The sequence below is a fragment of the Bactrocera oleae genome, chromosome 5 (genome assembly GCF_042242935.1).
Source record: "Bactrocera oleae isolate idBacOlea1 chromosome 5, idBacOlea1, whole genome shotgun sequence".
Lineage (NCBI taxonomy): Eukaryota > Metazoa > Arthropoda > Insecta > Diptera > Tephritidae > Bactrocera > Bactrocera oleae.
In genome coordinates this window covers 43561226-43576432 of record NC_091539.1, presented here as the reverse complement: position 1 = coordinate 43576432, position 15207 = coordinate 43561226, and the positions used below count along the sequence as shown (strand labels likewise).

The following is a 15207-nucleotide window of genomic DNA, read 5'->3' as shown; positions in this document are numbered from 1 at the left end:
ATCATATTCGAGCTTTGTCATCGATCAGCCAGCCAGGAAGGTGGAAGGACACACTGCGGTAAGTGAAATATATTATAATTCTTTGTAAGTGCATAATTTAAATGATTGTGTATTTAGAAATAAACCATAAACCAAATATACCAAAAACCCAGCCAGAGTAGTAATGCATCCGCTGCCAATGTATCCAGTGATTTACCAGCCGCTCCTACAGCCACCGAGGCCATCACTCGAGGATCATCAGCTGCCTTCGCACGTCAAGAAAATGTTATTTCTGCTTTACAGAAACGCATTGCCATGCTAGAGAGTAGTTTGTGTGATATTAGGGAGCACCAATCGCGTGGTGAAGCGTCTAATTTGGATACATCTATCAACAATGTTGCTGCCGAGCTTCCATTATCGCAAACATCGACGACAACAGTACAATTGGGAACCGTTCAATTAACAAAAACATTCGCCGGCTATAGTGAACTGTACAGTACCGTTGTCGCAGCCTACCGATTCCCGTTACACTCCGCCAAACTTTGGAATAGGTACAGCTGCTACAAACCACATGTACAGTACAACTCATTTGGGGATGGATACACCTTCGATCCAGTCTAATTCAACGACAATGCCTACATTCGCCAATATAAGTTCTACAGCCGCTCAGTCATCGAGTTTGGCCAGGAAATTGCAGGATTTGCCAGACTTTTCTAGACAGCCGGAAGATTGGCCCATATTTTATACGGCTTTCATCGAGTGAACCGCGATTTATGGGTACTGCAACTACGAAAATAACCAACGGTATATCGATCGATAGTATAATTGAGTTGGTAAAATTTAGATTTGGGCGCCCGGAGCAGTTGATCCATTTGCAACAATTTACACATGGTGGGAAATTACATTTGTCAAACCCTACATTACTCGACGAACTTGTGTCAAAATTGCCTATGAGCGAACGCGTTGAGTGGGCAAGTTTCGCAGCGCCTATACAGTGTGGACACTTACGCACTCCTGGACGAAGGTTCATCCATCGCAATGATAGACAGTGTTCGAGACTTGGGGATGCGTGGATGTGAGCAGCATTTGAATGTTCAGTGGTTTGGAGGACATGCCGCGCAGGAGTCAACGTTTGTGGTAGACTTGCTTATTAGTGGTGCCGGTATGCAAAAACAACACAACCTCCGCAATGTGTATGCTGTACCAAACTTGCAGCTTCCTCTACAGAGTTTAAGCAAGGACGATTTGGATCACAACTTTAAACATGTAAGCCGGCTTTCAGTACAACCTTATGCCCAGGTCAGGCCCAGACTCTTGATTGGTCTTGATCATTGCCATTTAAGATTGCCATCGACAACTATGAAGGTAAACCCGCATGGTCCATTTATTGCCAATACGGAGTTGGGATGGGTGGTGTTTGGTCCAACTTCAACTACGCTACCATCTCCAGCATCGTGTTTGTTTACGAACCGCCAAGCTGATCAGTCTTTCCACAATATGGTAGCTGACTTCTTCAAGACCGTGAATTTCGGTGTCAGAGCCGCACCCATGGACATCATGAAGGCCATCATGAACGCCTACGTCAGAAAGAAATATGCTCGTAAATTGTCACCAGTAGAAGCAGCTATATCTACCCCTAAGACTTGGTATTTGCCGCACTTTGCCATTTCCAATCCCAACAAACCCGAAAAGCTATGCATGGTATTTGACGCCGCTGCTGAGGTAAGAAGGGTCCACAAAAATATCGGCCTTTGCCGTCGATATTATTCCACTTTCTTGAAGGCGTGATCGCCGTATGTGGAGACATAAAGGAGATGTTCCACCAAGTCCTTATACGAAAAGACGATAGATGCGCACAGCGGTTTCTCTGGCATGGTGGTGGCGCCTCTCATCCCCCGAACGTTTACGAAATGTGCGTGATGACATGTGGTGCTGCCTGTTCACCATGTGCCGCAGATTATGTCAAAAAAGTAAACGCATTGGAGCACCAAGATGATCGCAGCACCACTGCCCGTGCGGTTAAAGCGATATTGGACCACCACTATGTCGATGACTTCGTTGATAGCTTCTGCTCGGAAGAGGAGGCCATCTCTATATCCCAAGAGGTCCGAGCGAGTCATACGGATGCTGGTTTTGAGCTTTGCAATTTTACATCCAATGCATCGAAAGTAGTTGACGCACTCAACGGTACTGCTGTCTCACGTCCAATTGATAATAAAGAAGGTTTCGTTGGAGAGCGGGTACTTGGTTTGTTTCGGTAGTCATCGTCAGTATGCGTTAAATTCACCCCACCTCATCGGTGACAGTCGCTAATTAAGATATATTGAAAAGTTAAGTGATCGTTTAATATTAGATATACTACAAGTATAGTGTGGTGCCGAAAATGGTTAAACTAGGTTCAGCAATTAACCCAGATCTCATACAATGATAATCATAAACATAATGATTTTCGTTATTTAGCAGACTTGTTTGAGTTGTTGTAGCGGGAGAAAACATCCCTGAAGTAATTTGGAGGAATGCTGCTGGGTTGACAATCCTTTGTCGGAGAAAAATTTGAGTCCGTTTACCCAACTGTCGACGGAACGGTGAGTCTTTATGCCCAATATATCGGTCAATGTGTAAATTGTCTTTATAAAATTGCATGTAAACATATTCTTGAGTGTACTTAAGTAATGCCAAAAGTTATTTCAATCTGTTTAGACCTCACTCTAGCCTCAATATACCCGCTTAGTGATTTCCAACTTTACAGCTCACTTTATGATTTCACTGTTAAGGGTATAAAAAAAAATGCTGAAATTATTAGGAATATATGGTTTTCTACGAAATATTAAAAATATTTTGTAATATAATAAATAATTTTATTTTGCTCTATTCTATGTTTAAATATAAAGTACATATAAAATATATATGAATAACTTAAAAAAAGTTTCTTGCCTAAAAATCATTAGAAAATTACGTAAATAAAAGTGGTTGACCCCCAAAAAGTGCATTTTACTTTCTATTACATAAAATTAAGTTACGCGCTAAGTGAAACAACTCGGTAAGTTGAGTGAGTGTTTTTATGTTAAATTAAAACTATCTGTATGTGTAATCTATGATTCATATATACGTAATGGGTATCCTATACCAATTATAAAAATATTAAGAATTATGAACATGGTTTAAAATTTCCATTTTCAAACTCTCCTGCACTTCCTCTGATTTCTTTTGCAGAAGTTCGTCCAAAAAAGTTAAAAATGCCTTATTTTTGGACTCCTCTTTAGCAGAGATCACTCTCTCGATAGTTCCACAAAGGCAAATGAAACGTTCGTGTGCACCCTTGCTTTCCTGCACTTCCTCTGATTTTTTCTGCAGAAGTTCGTCCAACATGGCTAAAACTGCCTTATTCTTGAACTCCTCCTTCTTAGAGAACACCGTCTCAACATTACTACAAGGATGACTAAAAGGTTCGAGTGTCTCCTCGTACAGCCGCTGACGTTTCGACCGCTTTTTGGATCTCGGTGCCTCGATGCTGCTTTCGCTCTCATTTAGTCCACTTTCGTCCTGCAGCGTTTCTACCCACTGGCAATCAGTGGTTTGATACGAGTCGCTCTGTGGTGTTTCGGGTGAATTACTGTAATTTAGCTGGTCGTCGATGGACCATTGTGCATTGCCTTTCGTTCTGCAAATAAGAATAGAATAACACTAATATACATAGATAGTTAGATACATTAATGTATTTGTAATTTACTTTCTAGGATTAACGTGTTTTGTTAAAAAACGCATTGACTCGAAATAGCTCCACTCATTCTTCTCCTCCGCAGCATCCTCCGACTTCGATTGCTGCGCCACCACCTCCCGCACAAATCGGTCACGTAGCGACTTCCAGCGCTGTTTACAATGTTCAACTAATGAAATAGAGAAATATAATAACATTTTTACTAGCAATTATAAAAATAATAAATACTAACTTGAGGCTCCCGTTGCAATTGACGCTGTCTGCCACGCTTGCTCCTTCAACGTTTTGTCCCGAAAAAGAAGCGAGCTTTTATCGAAGAGACACGGGTGCAATTTAACTGTCTCGATTAACTTCTCCTCCATTGTTTTCTCCTCCATTATTTTCTCTGAATATTATAAAATACTATTGTATCTAAAATTTATTGTTAATTTATTTTATTTACGTTTTTTGTTTTGTGCGGTACGAATTAAGAGAATTGGAAAACAAAAGAAAAGAAATAACAACAGCTGATTTTCAACGCATTAAAAGATGAGGGTTGGCCAGCATTTTGCTTCGCTTTGCTTCGTCTCGCATACTTGTATGCGAACATACACAGACAAAAACATACCCAGCAGCCACCTATCGGTTAAATAACTTGAAAACTAGTCAAGAGCGCACACATACATTTTTGGTAAAGTTTCTGAGTTTAATAAGGCCGAATTGACAAATCTAACCGAAACTGTTGTGTACGTATGAAAGAATATTAGCAAGAAAACTAACTCATACACATATATCGACTCACTTACCCCATGTTTAAGAAAGCAATAACCGATCAGACGTACACTAGTTTCGGTTAGTTTTGTCGGCTGGGTTTTAGAATAGCATCTCCCGAAACCGGACTTAAAATTGATATGAGCGGATAGAGAAAACTCTTCAGATGTATCTTTCATATATATATTATATATTGTATATATATGATACTTATAAATTTCCATATATTAAGTTTAAAGTATGCAATATTTCGGTTTATATTGCAATTTACACTTATATTGTTCACAGTTATATCCACTAAAAAGTAAAAGAAGATGACTCTAGCTGTCCAGAATGCACAAACTAGCTGTTTCCCTTATTATTGTTGTATCAGTGCTTGAATTGTTTTTAATAAATATTCATACCTTTACGATCCAAAAGTGATATACTTGTATAAAAACACTCCACAATGTCAATTTTTTTTGCGTGAGAAACATTGGACCAATAATTAAAACACCTTTTGGTTTTTGCTTTTCAGCTGTTCGGATGTGTATTTTTTAAGTCGGATTTTTTAAATTTTTTGAACAATATTCAAATAAATGTTAGATTGAAAATTATTTCACACGATTTAAATAAACTTAAACTTTCCTGATGAAATCATTACAATAGCAGTAAAAAAATTTTCTTTGTGAAAAAAATTAAATATGGTAACTTCATAAACTTATTTGCAGTGTAAAAAATTCACCAAATTATGTAATGTAACAAATAAATTAAAAAATAAATTCGTACTTTTTAATTAATTTCCAGCAAATAAATCACTTTTGTGCACATATTAAACATAAGTAGAATTCATAATTTACAACAAAAAATATAAAACTTATATATCAAAAAAGTTAATACAACTCGAATTTTTGTATATAAAATTATTCAGGCTGTTTTTTTGTTTTTCTCGAGAAAATTCATGTCATGTATGTATGTATGAGTTTTGGCTTTCGTTTTCTTTTAATTGTAATTTTTTTTCTTAAATGTTCATTAAGTTCGTTTTGTTAAATGCTAATATCTATGCAGATAGAATATTTTTAACTTTAAGAAAATTTTATGCTTTATAATTAGCAAGTCCTTTTCGTATTTAAACGTATTTTTTTTTTTTTTTTTTTTTGTAAATTACTCGCTTAGTAATTTTTTTCTTATGTTTACATCGAGAATTCGAATATATGTATACTTATATGTGTATGTATTTCTGATGTAGCCTTATAAATTAATCACTTTTAAACTTTGCTTCTAAACTAAATACTCTCACTTTTGCGACTGCGCGCCCGTGAAAACATTAATTCCTCACACTTTCAACTATATACTTATGTATGTATATGTAAATACTTAAACAAGTTTTCAGTGTGAATATTAGGAGTTTACAAAGTTGCAAAATTAAATGTTTTCGTTTTAAAGTTGCTAATATAAGGATAAAAACTATTTTTTCTGACAATAAAATCACGTTCGGCATTATGACGTTATACTAAAAATGTTTTCATTCATACACATTATTTAAATTAAATTAAATTAAATTACAAATTTAAATTGTTTTCTGGTGTACAGTTTGATATTTGCCTTTGCTACTTTTTACTTAATTTATTTTAAATACTCTTACAATGATTTTGAAAAATATCACACAGTTTTCAACGTTCAACGGTTCTATTTTTTAATATGTTCCTTTTGCTCTTTGCCTTTTTGCGCATAACTGTGGGTGTGATGACTTTTTTAGTCCCTTTATGTGTGCTTTTATGTGTGGTGTCTGTCTGCTGCAACAATTAAACACTTTTTCGCGTGTAACAATTTCATCGTTATTTTCTTATTTGTTTTAGTTTATAAAGCAATAATAGCAGAAAAATATTACTTTTTAATTGTTTGCATGCATAATTTAGTTGTAAAATGAAAGCAAAGTACGATTTTTTAGATTTGTTCTTAATTCTTTAAACTGCTATTTCATTTGTTTCTTGTTGTCCTTGTTTTTGTTTCGTTTATGTGCTTTGCGTAAATTTTGAGGATTTATCGGATTTTTGAAAGGTACTTTTCGGTTTGCGCTTGATTTGTTAACACTTTTGCCTAATATTGAATATTTTTGTTTTTAATTGTTTTATTTCCATGTAATTTCTTATATTATTGTTATTGCAAATTCATTCGATTCGGTAACACAAGACACGGCAATCTTTGCTTGCCAGCTATTTATTTTAGTTTTGCTTTTTCGTTTTGGTATAAATTCTATTTAGTTTCGTTTTAATACTTTTAAATTTACTTTTATATCGTTCGTTAAACGTTTAATTTTTGCTTTAAATTTCTTAGCGATCACAACGGTTTGTTTCACAGATGAGTGTTTTTTTTTTTTGGAAATTTTTTGGAAATTTCTATGTTTACTTAAATCAATATAACAATAAAATCATATACATAGACATGTATGTGGTGTTTATATTGTAATTTTTAACTATAATTAGCAATACCATTTTCTTCAAATAAGTAGTTCGGTAGCAACAGTTTGTTAGTTATAATAAATTATAGGTTAGGTTGAAATAATAATATTAATTCAGTTTTATTGTTCTTTGTTAATTAATTTACAACAATACAACTTGGCGGTTTGCTTATTTTAGCCGAACAGTGTTTAATCGTTTTGTTATTACTATACAGTCTGATTTTTCATATGCAAATTTTGTTCGGTAATTTTTCTTTCTGAAATGGCACGTTACCTCCAAAAAATTTCGTTTACTTATGCATGTATTTGATTTATCGAATAACTGTTTCTATATATTTTCTATTATGTTGCTATATAACCAGTTTTTGTTTAAAGGCAGTCGAAGATTCAGTTGCTTGTCAATACAAAAATTTCACTATTTTATCAGATAATTAAATTTATTTAGTTTATTGTTCCTCCAGTTGCAGTTGCGTATGTTACGAAAATGCTTTCGTCTAATACCAAGTACTAACTTCCCAATGCACTTGCAGTGTGTGGCTGTGTAGTCTGTGTGTCTGGTCTATATATTGCATGTTACAATTGGAATTTGGCAGCATTTTTCTGATATAAATTTGTATTTCTTCATTTCAAATTTCTTAACTATGTCTATATGGAATTTATTATTGCGCAAACTTTGCTATGATTATGTATTCAAGTTTAAAATAAATATATGAGATTCTTCACTTCATTCTTTTTTTTTAATGTAACTAACTGGAATTCAAAATAAAATATTATACAATTTACATTAAGGCTATTAGGTAATTGTAAAAACAAAATATAAATTTAATTACAAATGAGTTGCAAAGAAATTTCATTTATTATATATATTCTATATTCCGTTGATTTTGTGTAGCAAATTTCTCATGTTGTTTGAAGTGTGTTTTTAAGTGTCTAATGATGTTATGTTAACATGCATAAATTTTTATGTAGCAATAATTTATAATCACTTGTAAATATTAAACAAATTTCGAGTTTGTCAGTACAGTTTACTATTTACTATTTCGAATCAGTTCAGTTTCAATATCAGTTTTTTACGCGTATTTGTTTCCATAAAACATTTGAATTTCATACAAACATATATTTGTAAATATATATACATACATTTTATGTATGCGTGATTATGTGTCGTGCGTGTATATGTGCCAATAATACACGCTTCGCTTAAAATACCATTAGCATAATGCTCCTCATTTCATACAAAGTATAATTAAATTTACAATAATTTAGTTTAATTAGGTTTAACTTAATTGGTAGTTTGCATTTCGAATTGTTTGCGATTTTGCAGTTTAAGGCATTTCAGTTTAGCATCCATATTGGTACGTTACGTCTATGATTTCGTTCAATTTTGATTGATTGTATCCATTCAATGGTATTGTGTTCAAAATTTTCAATTGTATGGTTTCTTTGCGTTTGTTTGTTTGGCTTTATTTTAAACATTATTAATTTAAAGCACGTTTTGAACGGTTGCACATTAACTAGTATTATATAACAGAAAATGATTGAAACAATTGAGACAAGCATATATTTTAATTACATTGTAATTAATGATAATTCTAATATAAAGCGTAACGCCTAATAATGTTATCGCAAAGAGGAGGTATGTGTGTGTTTGTAGAAAGAAAATTAACAGCATTAATTGAAATGAAATAAACAGAAAAATTAGGAATTGGAAAACAAAAAACACTTACTCAAAGCCCTAGTAGAAAGAAAGAAACTTCACTACAATTATCTTTCATATATGTATGTATATGTATGCGCACTACAAGCTATGATATTAATTACGTAATTAGTTATACATGGCTTATTGCATGTAAGTAGAACATTTAAATGTTATCGTTAGTATAAGTAAGTATGTATGTATGCACTAAGCAACTGGATTAATTATAATGCACTCGTAATACTACATACAACTTATGTGTGGGTGTGTTTAGATTCAAATCACGTCCACTACCACCAAACTTATCAAGTGAAATCATTTATTACGCTTACCGCTAAACAAAATGCGAAAAAAGTATGTTTAATATATTTCACGCACACCTTTTTTTCACTATGCCTAATGCGGATACCGTTTTCAATTTGCTGCGTTCTGCCGTCAAAATTATTTCGGAGCTTGTCTTTAACCGAAACGATTCAAAGCGAAATTGTTTATCAAATTCGTAGTGTGCTCGTCTAAACCGCAAATTTCAAGCATGTTTTCGTTGCGTGTTTCTGAATAACGCATCGACTTGCGGAATTTCAATAAGTCCAATATAACGAACCTATGAAATAAAATAACTTAGTTAATTGCCAAATTTTGGAAAAGTATGCGCAATTAAAAATAAAAATAAATATTGCAACTAAAAATATATAAACATTGCAACGAAACTAAATTCACATACTTTTCCTACAAGCTACAAGAAAAATACACTTATATACTCACTTTGCCTTTGGGTTCTTCTTTTCGCGATATTTGTCTAAAAATTTGCAAAGCAAGTCGGAATTATTTTTTGGATTACCGCGCCCAGCTGTTGGTACAATAACGAGAAATACATCATACACCTGCTTACGTTCCATAGCACGCAAAACGGGGGTTATAAGACGTTGGCTGGTTTTTGTAATCTACATTCAAATAATTAAGTATGAAATTTTCGCAAAATTAAAGCAATTATAGTGCCTAAAACTTACATCCAACAAATCACAATAGTCAATCGCATCTTCTACAGTTATACCATCCTCCCAGGGCATCTGACCCAAAGCAAGCTTATCACCGATCCAGTAGAACACATTGACTTCCTTTTCTCTTTTATAGTAACCGAAAGCCAAAGCTATTGCAGCTTCGAGAAATCCCAATTTTTTGTGATTCTTCAAAGTTTCTGAAAATATGCATTAAATTTGGCAATTTTTCGTGTATATATATAAACAATAAAACACTCACTTTTCCTATAATTTTTTTGTATATTTATTGTGATGTGCATACGCAAGCCGGTGCTCTGATTGTTGCCAAATGACTGCTGGTATAGCTGCTTGAATAGCGGCATTTTCAGAGCTTCAACTCGCTTGGGTGCCAACTAGTTAATTTAATATAATTACTCTTGTGTTTTAAATCTCGCCATTGCAGTTATACTTACTTTTGCTATATCCTCACGCATACCCATGTCACGCATTTGCATCAGGAACACAATCGGATGAATATTGTCCTTACGCAATAGTTTCTTATTTTCGAATAGTGTCTGGCACAATTTCATTATTTTTGGATTATCAAAATGATATCGTGCCAAATTGCGCCAACTCTTCAACAGTTGCAAATATGACATAGTTGGTATTAACGCTTCCATAATTGGGCCGAAACGCAGTAAATGATTGGGCACTTGATGGTAGCGTAATTTGAATTTGCGTATAATTTTCAATGCCTCTGTTTTATTCTTGGTTGTACGTAATTTGCTGACGGACAAGATGACGGACGATGGCAATTCCGTGTTACTTTGTGTTTTTTCTACATCTGTGGTGACTGCCTTTTCAATTTGCTGCATTTCATCCACATGTGGCTTAGCGTCTGAGTGATTTTCAATAGTTGCGGTTTCCTCACTTGATTCAGAAGATTTAAGTAATTCTGTACATGTTTTGAAAAATGGTGTAACAGTACCCACAGCACCGATCGTTTCGTCGTTAATATGACATAACTTAATAAGCGTTTTGTGCGTAAATCCATGTGCACCGCGATGCGTAAGCCACATTTGACGTAACTCTTCGGGTGATTGATCTTCATACCAAGCTGTAATGGCTTTCCGTGTCGTATTAGTGAAGCCTTTATGTTTCAATTCCCGCTGAATGAGCATTGCGTATTTGCAAAACATAAAAAGGTCTTCATCATTTAGTATTAACGCCGGTAAGGCTTTACGCACTGATGTTTTCCATTTTATGTCAACGTCACTAGCTAAATAAGCTGCGTATACGAAAAGCGGCTATTTGAGAGGTTATAAAACAACAACAACAAAATTACAGTAAGTGTGGAATAGAGAAATTTTTCATATTCACCTCATCGCGTCGCACGAGTGTAGTTTCCTGTAGTGCTTGTCGCAAAATTAGAAGCATTGCTACGTCATCCAGCGATTTGCAGAGCACTTCTAATTGCGGCCAGTACTGCCCAACATTGATCGAGCCTCGCAGATGTACATATACGGGTTCAAACCTGCCAAGATAGCAGAAGCGCCGTATCTTATCTTTTCCATCCAAATCCATCAGTTAGCTTTTTAAAACGCAGTATTTTACACACAGCTGCATTGTGATGACGAAAAAACAAATAGTATAAAGAATTCTTTAAACGTACATGGAGCCACTTACAATGCCAAAGCCTTCCAAGTTATCGAAACCGCCCGCTTTCACTGTCTACTCTTTGCTTTCCTGATGTCTACGGCCACAGCCCAAATTGAGGCACGCAAAACCTAATTCTTATCTCGAAGCGAGCCTAATTCACCGGTTACAGGCTTTGTCGTAAATATTATCGTACTTGTTTAAGATTTTAAAATGTAAAAATGGTAAAACTCAAGAATAAAATGAAGAAATGTACAAACAGCACAAAACGTAGTGAAATGCAAATTGCAATAGCTTTACTTTATTTTGGGATGACAAAGGTTCGTCAGAACTAATCGATAAACGCAAAGGGGAACCAAAGACAATTTCGATAATTGTGTTGTTGTAAACACATGGACAAATTGTAGTTCAAATTTCGAAGAACTACAATACTTGCAGTAATATTTAGGAATAAAGAACTGTTTACGAAAATCGAGTTGGTTGCAATTAATTTTTAGTCCCCCAGCTGTGTAAAAATACTATTTTTTATTAATTGGTTATCGATTTTAGATATGACAAGTAAATTATGATGTTCGTTCTTTGCACATTCCCATTTAGAAACAGATGACATATAAAATTATACAAAACAGAAGCTAAGAAATTTCCTATGAAAACAAATAACGGAAAATAGAAAGAGAGGAATCTTGAATGGTGGAATATTTGTGGAATGATAATAGCCAGATTAGATAACTTTGCAACCTTCATTATATTCAACTAATTAATAGTAATAAAAAACATGGTGAATTTTAAACACATAGTGAATTGTTAATAGTTTGTTTTTATCAAATAAACTCGTTATCTGATAACAGTCTCCTCCAAGTGTTATTAAAGTTTTGAAGCCTCTGAGCAGAAGTGCTTAAATTTGGTAGCACTTGTGCGTCGTATATGAAAACCGTTACAGAAATGTTTCATTCAAGTAGTGTATGTGTAAATTTTACATGTGAAACTAATATGTGTACTTCGATTTTATCAGAGTTAATTATTAACACTTTACAATCAAGTTGCGTCTATTTGCTTCATTAAAATCCTTAATATGCGCGTAAGTATTTGCATATATGTAAGTTTGATATTCAATGAAATGACATCTTCTCGTAGATTTTACGCTCTCAATATTTGAAATTAAAGTCCGCACACAGCCTTGACGACACAACTGCAACAAAAACTACAACAGTAAGTACCTTAGTTGTTTAATAATTTCCAACTAGTGCCGTAATTTTACAACCTTAATATTATTCCTTCTGAACATATATTCATATGTCCTTAGCTGACTGCAGTTCACGATGAAACGCCAATGCGACGTACGAGAATGACATCGAAGGCCATACAAGATGTAAAATCCATACAAACCGTTACTCAAGCTACACGTACTAGATTGCGACACAACAGTGTAATTACAAGTAATGCCCAAATATTACAAGATGCTTTATTGTACGCTAAAAACAATCTCAACAAGATTTGTCCTAGCACACCGGTAGGACAATCGCCTATACAAAAGCGTCGTCAAACACTAGCTTGTGTTGATGACGATTTGCTAAAACAACAGATTTTGGATGCATTAAAAATTAAATTAATAAATACACCGATCGATCAATATACGCGCATCAATGTGGTAGTACGGTTCTATGACGAAGGCACGATGTGGTATACGCGTTTCTATCGTAGCTATGAGGATGTGTTGTGGTTAAAAATACCGCGCGGAGGTAAAACCGCCAAAACAAAATGGCATTTCAAATGTGAGGTCTGTCAGAAAAAACTATGCTCTTTCAGAACACTAAAATCTCATCTTAATATACATATGGGGTTTTTTCCATATCGCTGCGAAGATTGCCCAAATCAGTACCCTGCTAGAGGCACTTACGTGCGTCATAGAAAGTCAAAACACTAAAGCAAGCTTATAAAATCATTGATTTAAGACGACAAAACCTATGCATAGACATGGTAGTCGTAATTACTTAATAGTGTTTAATAAACAATAATTGAATTGGTTGTTTTAGTTTTGGTTTTTAAGTAGAAAAATGTGTTAACCCAGTGAAAAAGTTTGACCTTTATACAATATTTTTTTTTATTAATATTTACTAACGCAAATTGTAAAATTAATGTATATATCTTAAGAAATAAATATAAACTCGTTGTTCACATTTATACATATATATATTTAGTTTTTACTTATGGATTTGTGCTCGTCTGGCAAAATTGAAATCGTTTAAGAATGACACTGTGTAATTTTTCAATTATAAAAATATTGGTTGAAGGCAGTGTTGAAAATTTGTCCATTTTTCAGTCCAAGCATCTTAGATTATAATTTAAAACTGATTTTGAGATTAAAATTTTGATTTTTCTGGGATTACATATTGAATCGCAAACGCGAAAAAATGTCAATTCTAAATAATTTTTTTTATTTGGGATAAATACAATAATTAAAAATAAATTTAATCCGGTTGTTGTAATTAAACTTTTTTTGTTTATTTTTTAATCCCGTATTTGGTATTAAATTTTTGTAAATTAAATTTTAAATTTAAATTTTTCAGTATGGTATTTGGGATTAAAAATTCGTTTCAATTAAAATTTTCGGGATTTCAAAAAAAAAAAAAAGTTCAAATGTTAATTTATTATTCGATGCATTATTTGCAACCCTGTTTGGAAGATAAACTCAGAATTTGTTTAAAAATATATTGGTTCAAAACGACGCATAAATTCCGTTTTATATCCGCCCCAAAGAACTGTCAACTCTTTTGCATATTATATGGTGAATGTTTTTAACCGCTGGAAGAGCAACATTACCACATAAATTTAAATGTAATCATTACCATTCTTTGAGGTAACATAACACCTGGCGATACATAATAATAATAAAAACCCCCTCCTCCCGCCCCACCGACGAGAGGGGCGCAATCCGCGTACAAGCGGAATTAGCCGAATCAGAAAAGCAAGAGAGTTTTTTATGTGTTGAAATCTAAAACTGCTCAGCTACAGAAACCAAAATTTTCAACAGCTAAGATTTATAGTTACGATATAATAATTTGTTACATTTTTATTTATTAAGAGAAAACAATAGTCTTTTTTAATTTTGAAAAGTGAGTCACACAAGTCAAATGTGCTGGAATGAGAATTAAAATCATGACATATACGGCGGAATGGTTCGTTTAGTTCGAAATTTGATCTACAGGATTTTAACAGTAAAGGGCTAAACTACCTCGAAAAGCGAACCGGGATATTAAATTTAATTTCAGACAGGAGAAAAGAACTGCAAACTGTTACATTCAAGATTTTCACTAAGAATATTATGCCAAGCAATTCCCTACGACTAGAAAGTGTATGTAGATTTATAAGTTTTAAACGACTAGTGTGTAGAGGTAGACTTACCCTAGAAACCCATCGGAAATGTCCTAAGGCGAAAAGTAAAAATTGTTTTTGAACAGACTTGTCAGAATGGATTTGGTAGCTAGGGTTCCATGCAACAGAGCCGTATTCCAATATGGTTCTAACCAAAATTGTAAAAAGTGTTTTAGTAGTATACGGATCTCTAAGTTCTTTGGACCAAATTTAACAAAACGGAGGACAGCTTTTGCTTTCAAGACCATGACATCTATATGAGGACTAAAATTAAGCTCAGGGTCCACATTAACTCCCAAATCGTAACTTCCATAGTTAAAAACTTACTCTAGACTATGGTATTTTATTACATAAGGAGAGGGGTGCACAGATCTACGGGAAAAGCACATCGTCTTACATTTATGTAGATTTTCGCTAAGAATATTACTAAGCAACCATATTGTTTAAATCTGTTTGCAACAGACACCTTTCCTCAATTAAAGTGTATGCTTTAAAAAGCTTTACGTCGTCAGCATATAATAAAATTTTCGAGAATTCTATTACAGAAGAGATATCGTTAAGAACCGAATCGGGTCAAAATGACTACCACGCGGAACACCATTAATTGTATCAGAAAGAG

At 33.8% G+C, this 15207-nt stretch overlaps 3 protein-coding genes across 5 annotated transcripts; 1 reads left to right on the top strand and 2 right to left on the bottom strand.

Annotated features, from left to right (window-relative positions):
- Positions 1–2826: 2826 nt before the first annotated feature.
- On the bottom strand, positions 2827–4247 carry LOC106627923 (uncharacterized). The gene is made up of 4 exons (XM_036366135.2): positions 4140–4247; positions 3930–4082; positions 3710–3866; positions 2827–3640 (listed from the first exon to the last, which is right to left on the bottom strand). Exons 2-4 carry the CDS (start codon positions 4072–4074, stop codon positions 3121–3123), a joined length of 822 nt encoding a protein of 273 aa, XP_036222028.2. The 5' UTR covers positions 4075–4082; positions 4140–4247; the 3' UTR covers positions 2827–3120.
- Positions 4248–7802: 3555 nt separating this feature from the next.
- On the bottom strand, positions 7803–11505 carry LOC106627922 (RNA-binding protein Ro60). Of its 3 annotated transcripts, none has more exons than XR_004977188.2 (8): positions 11247–11505; positions 10941–11180; positions 10034–10867; positions 9841–9973; positions 9591–9778; positions 9346–9524; positions 8916–9184; positions 7803–8401 (listed from the first exon to the last, which is right to left on the bottom strand). XR_004977188.2 is itself a non-coding variant. In XM_014248247.3 (7 exons), the coding sequence occupies exons 2-7, from the start codon at positions 11142–11144 to the stop codon at positions 9043–9045; spliced, it is 1680 nt and encodes a 559-aa protein (XP_014103722.2). In that variant the 5' UTR covers positions 11145–11180; positions 11247–11505; the 3' UTR covers positions 8863–9042. The 3 variants fall into 3 exon arrangements, 1 of the variants encoding a protein (XP_014103722.2); XR_004977189.2 differs by having other exon boundaries at positions 8964–9184; XM_014248247.3 differs by lacking the exon at positions 7803–8401 and having other exon boundaries at positions 8863–9184.
- Positions 11506–11794: 289 nt separating this feature from the next.
- On the top strand, positions 11795–13405 carry LOC106627909 (uncharacterized). The gene is made up of 3 exons (XM_070110841.1): positions 11795–12294; positions 12351–12425; positions 12520–13405. Exons 1-3 carry the CDS (start codon positions 12289–12291, stop codon positions 13138–13140), a joined length of 702 nt encoding a protein of 233 aa, XP_069966942.1. The 5' UTR covers positions 11795–12288; the 3' UTR covers positions 13141–13405.
- The last annotated feature ends 1802 nt before the right edge of the window (positions 13406–15207 follow it).

Bases quoted from the DNA above. Each gene is read 5' to 3' on its own strand.
- LOC106627909 (XM_070110841.1), top strand. The intron at 12,426-12,519 runs GTAAGTACCTTA...ATATGTCCTTAG, and splicing joins CTGCAACAAAAACTACAACA to CTGACTGCAGTTCACGATGA.
- LOC106627923 (XM_036366135.2), bottom strand. From the start codon at position 4,074: ATGGAGGAGAAAACAATGGAGGAGAAGTTAATCGAGACAGTTAAATTG. The intron at 3,867-3,929 runs GTTAGTATTTAT...CTATTTCATTAG, and splicing joins AATTGCAACGGGAGCCTCAA to TTGAACATTGTAAACAGCGC. The intron at 3,641-3,709 runs GTAAATTACAAA...TCTTATTTGCAG, and splicing joins AAACACGTTAATCCTAGAAA to AACGAAAGGCAATGCACAAT.
- LOC106627922 (XM_014248247.3), bottom strand. From the start codon at position 11,144: ATGGATTTGGATGGAAAAGATAAGATACGGCGCTTCTGCTATCTTGGC. The intron at 10,868-10,940 runs GTGAATATGAAA...CCTCTCAAATAG, and splicing joins CACTCGTGCGACGCGATGAG to CCGCTTTTCGTATACGCAGC. The intron at 9,525-9,590 runs GTAAGTTTTAGG...ATTTGAATGTAG, and splicing joins ACTATTGTGATTTGTTGGAT to ATTACAAAAACCAGCCAACG.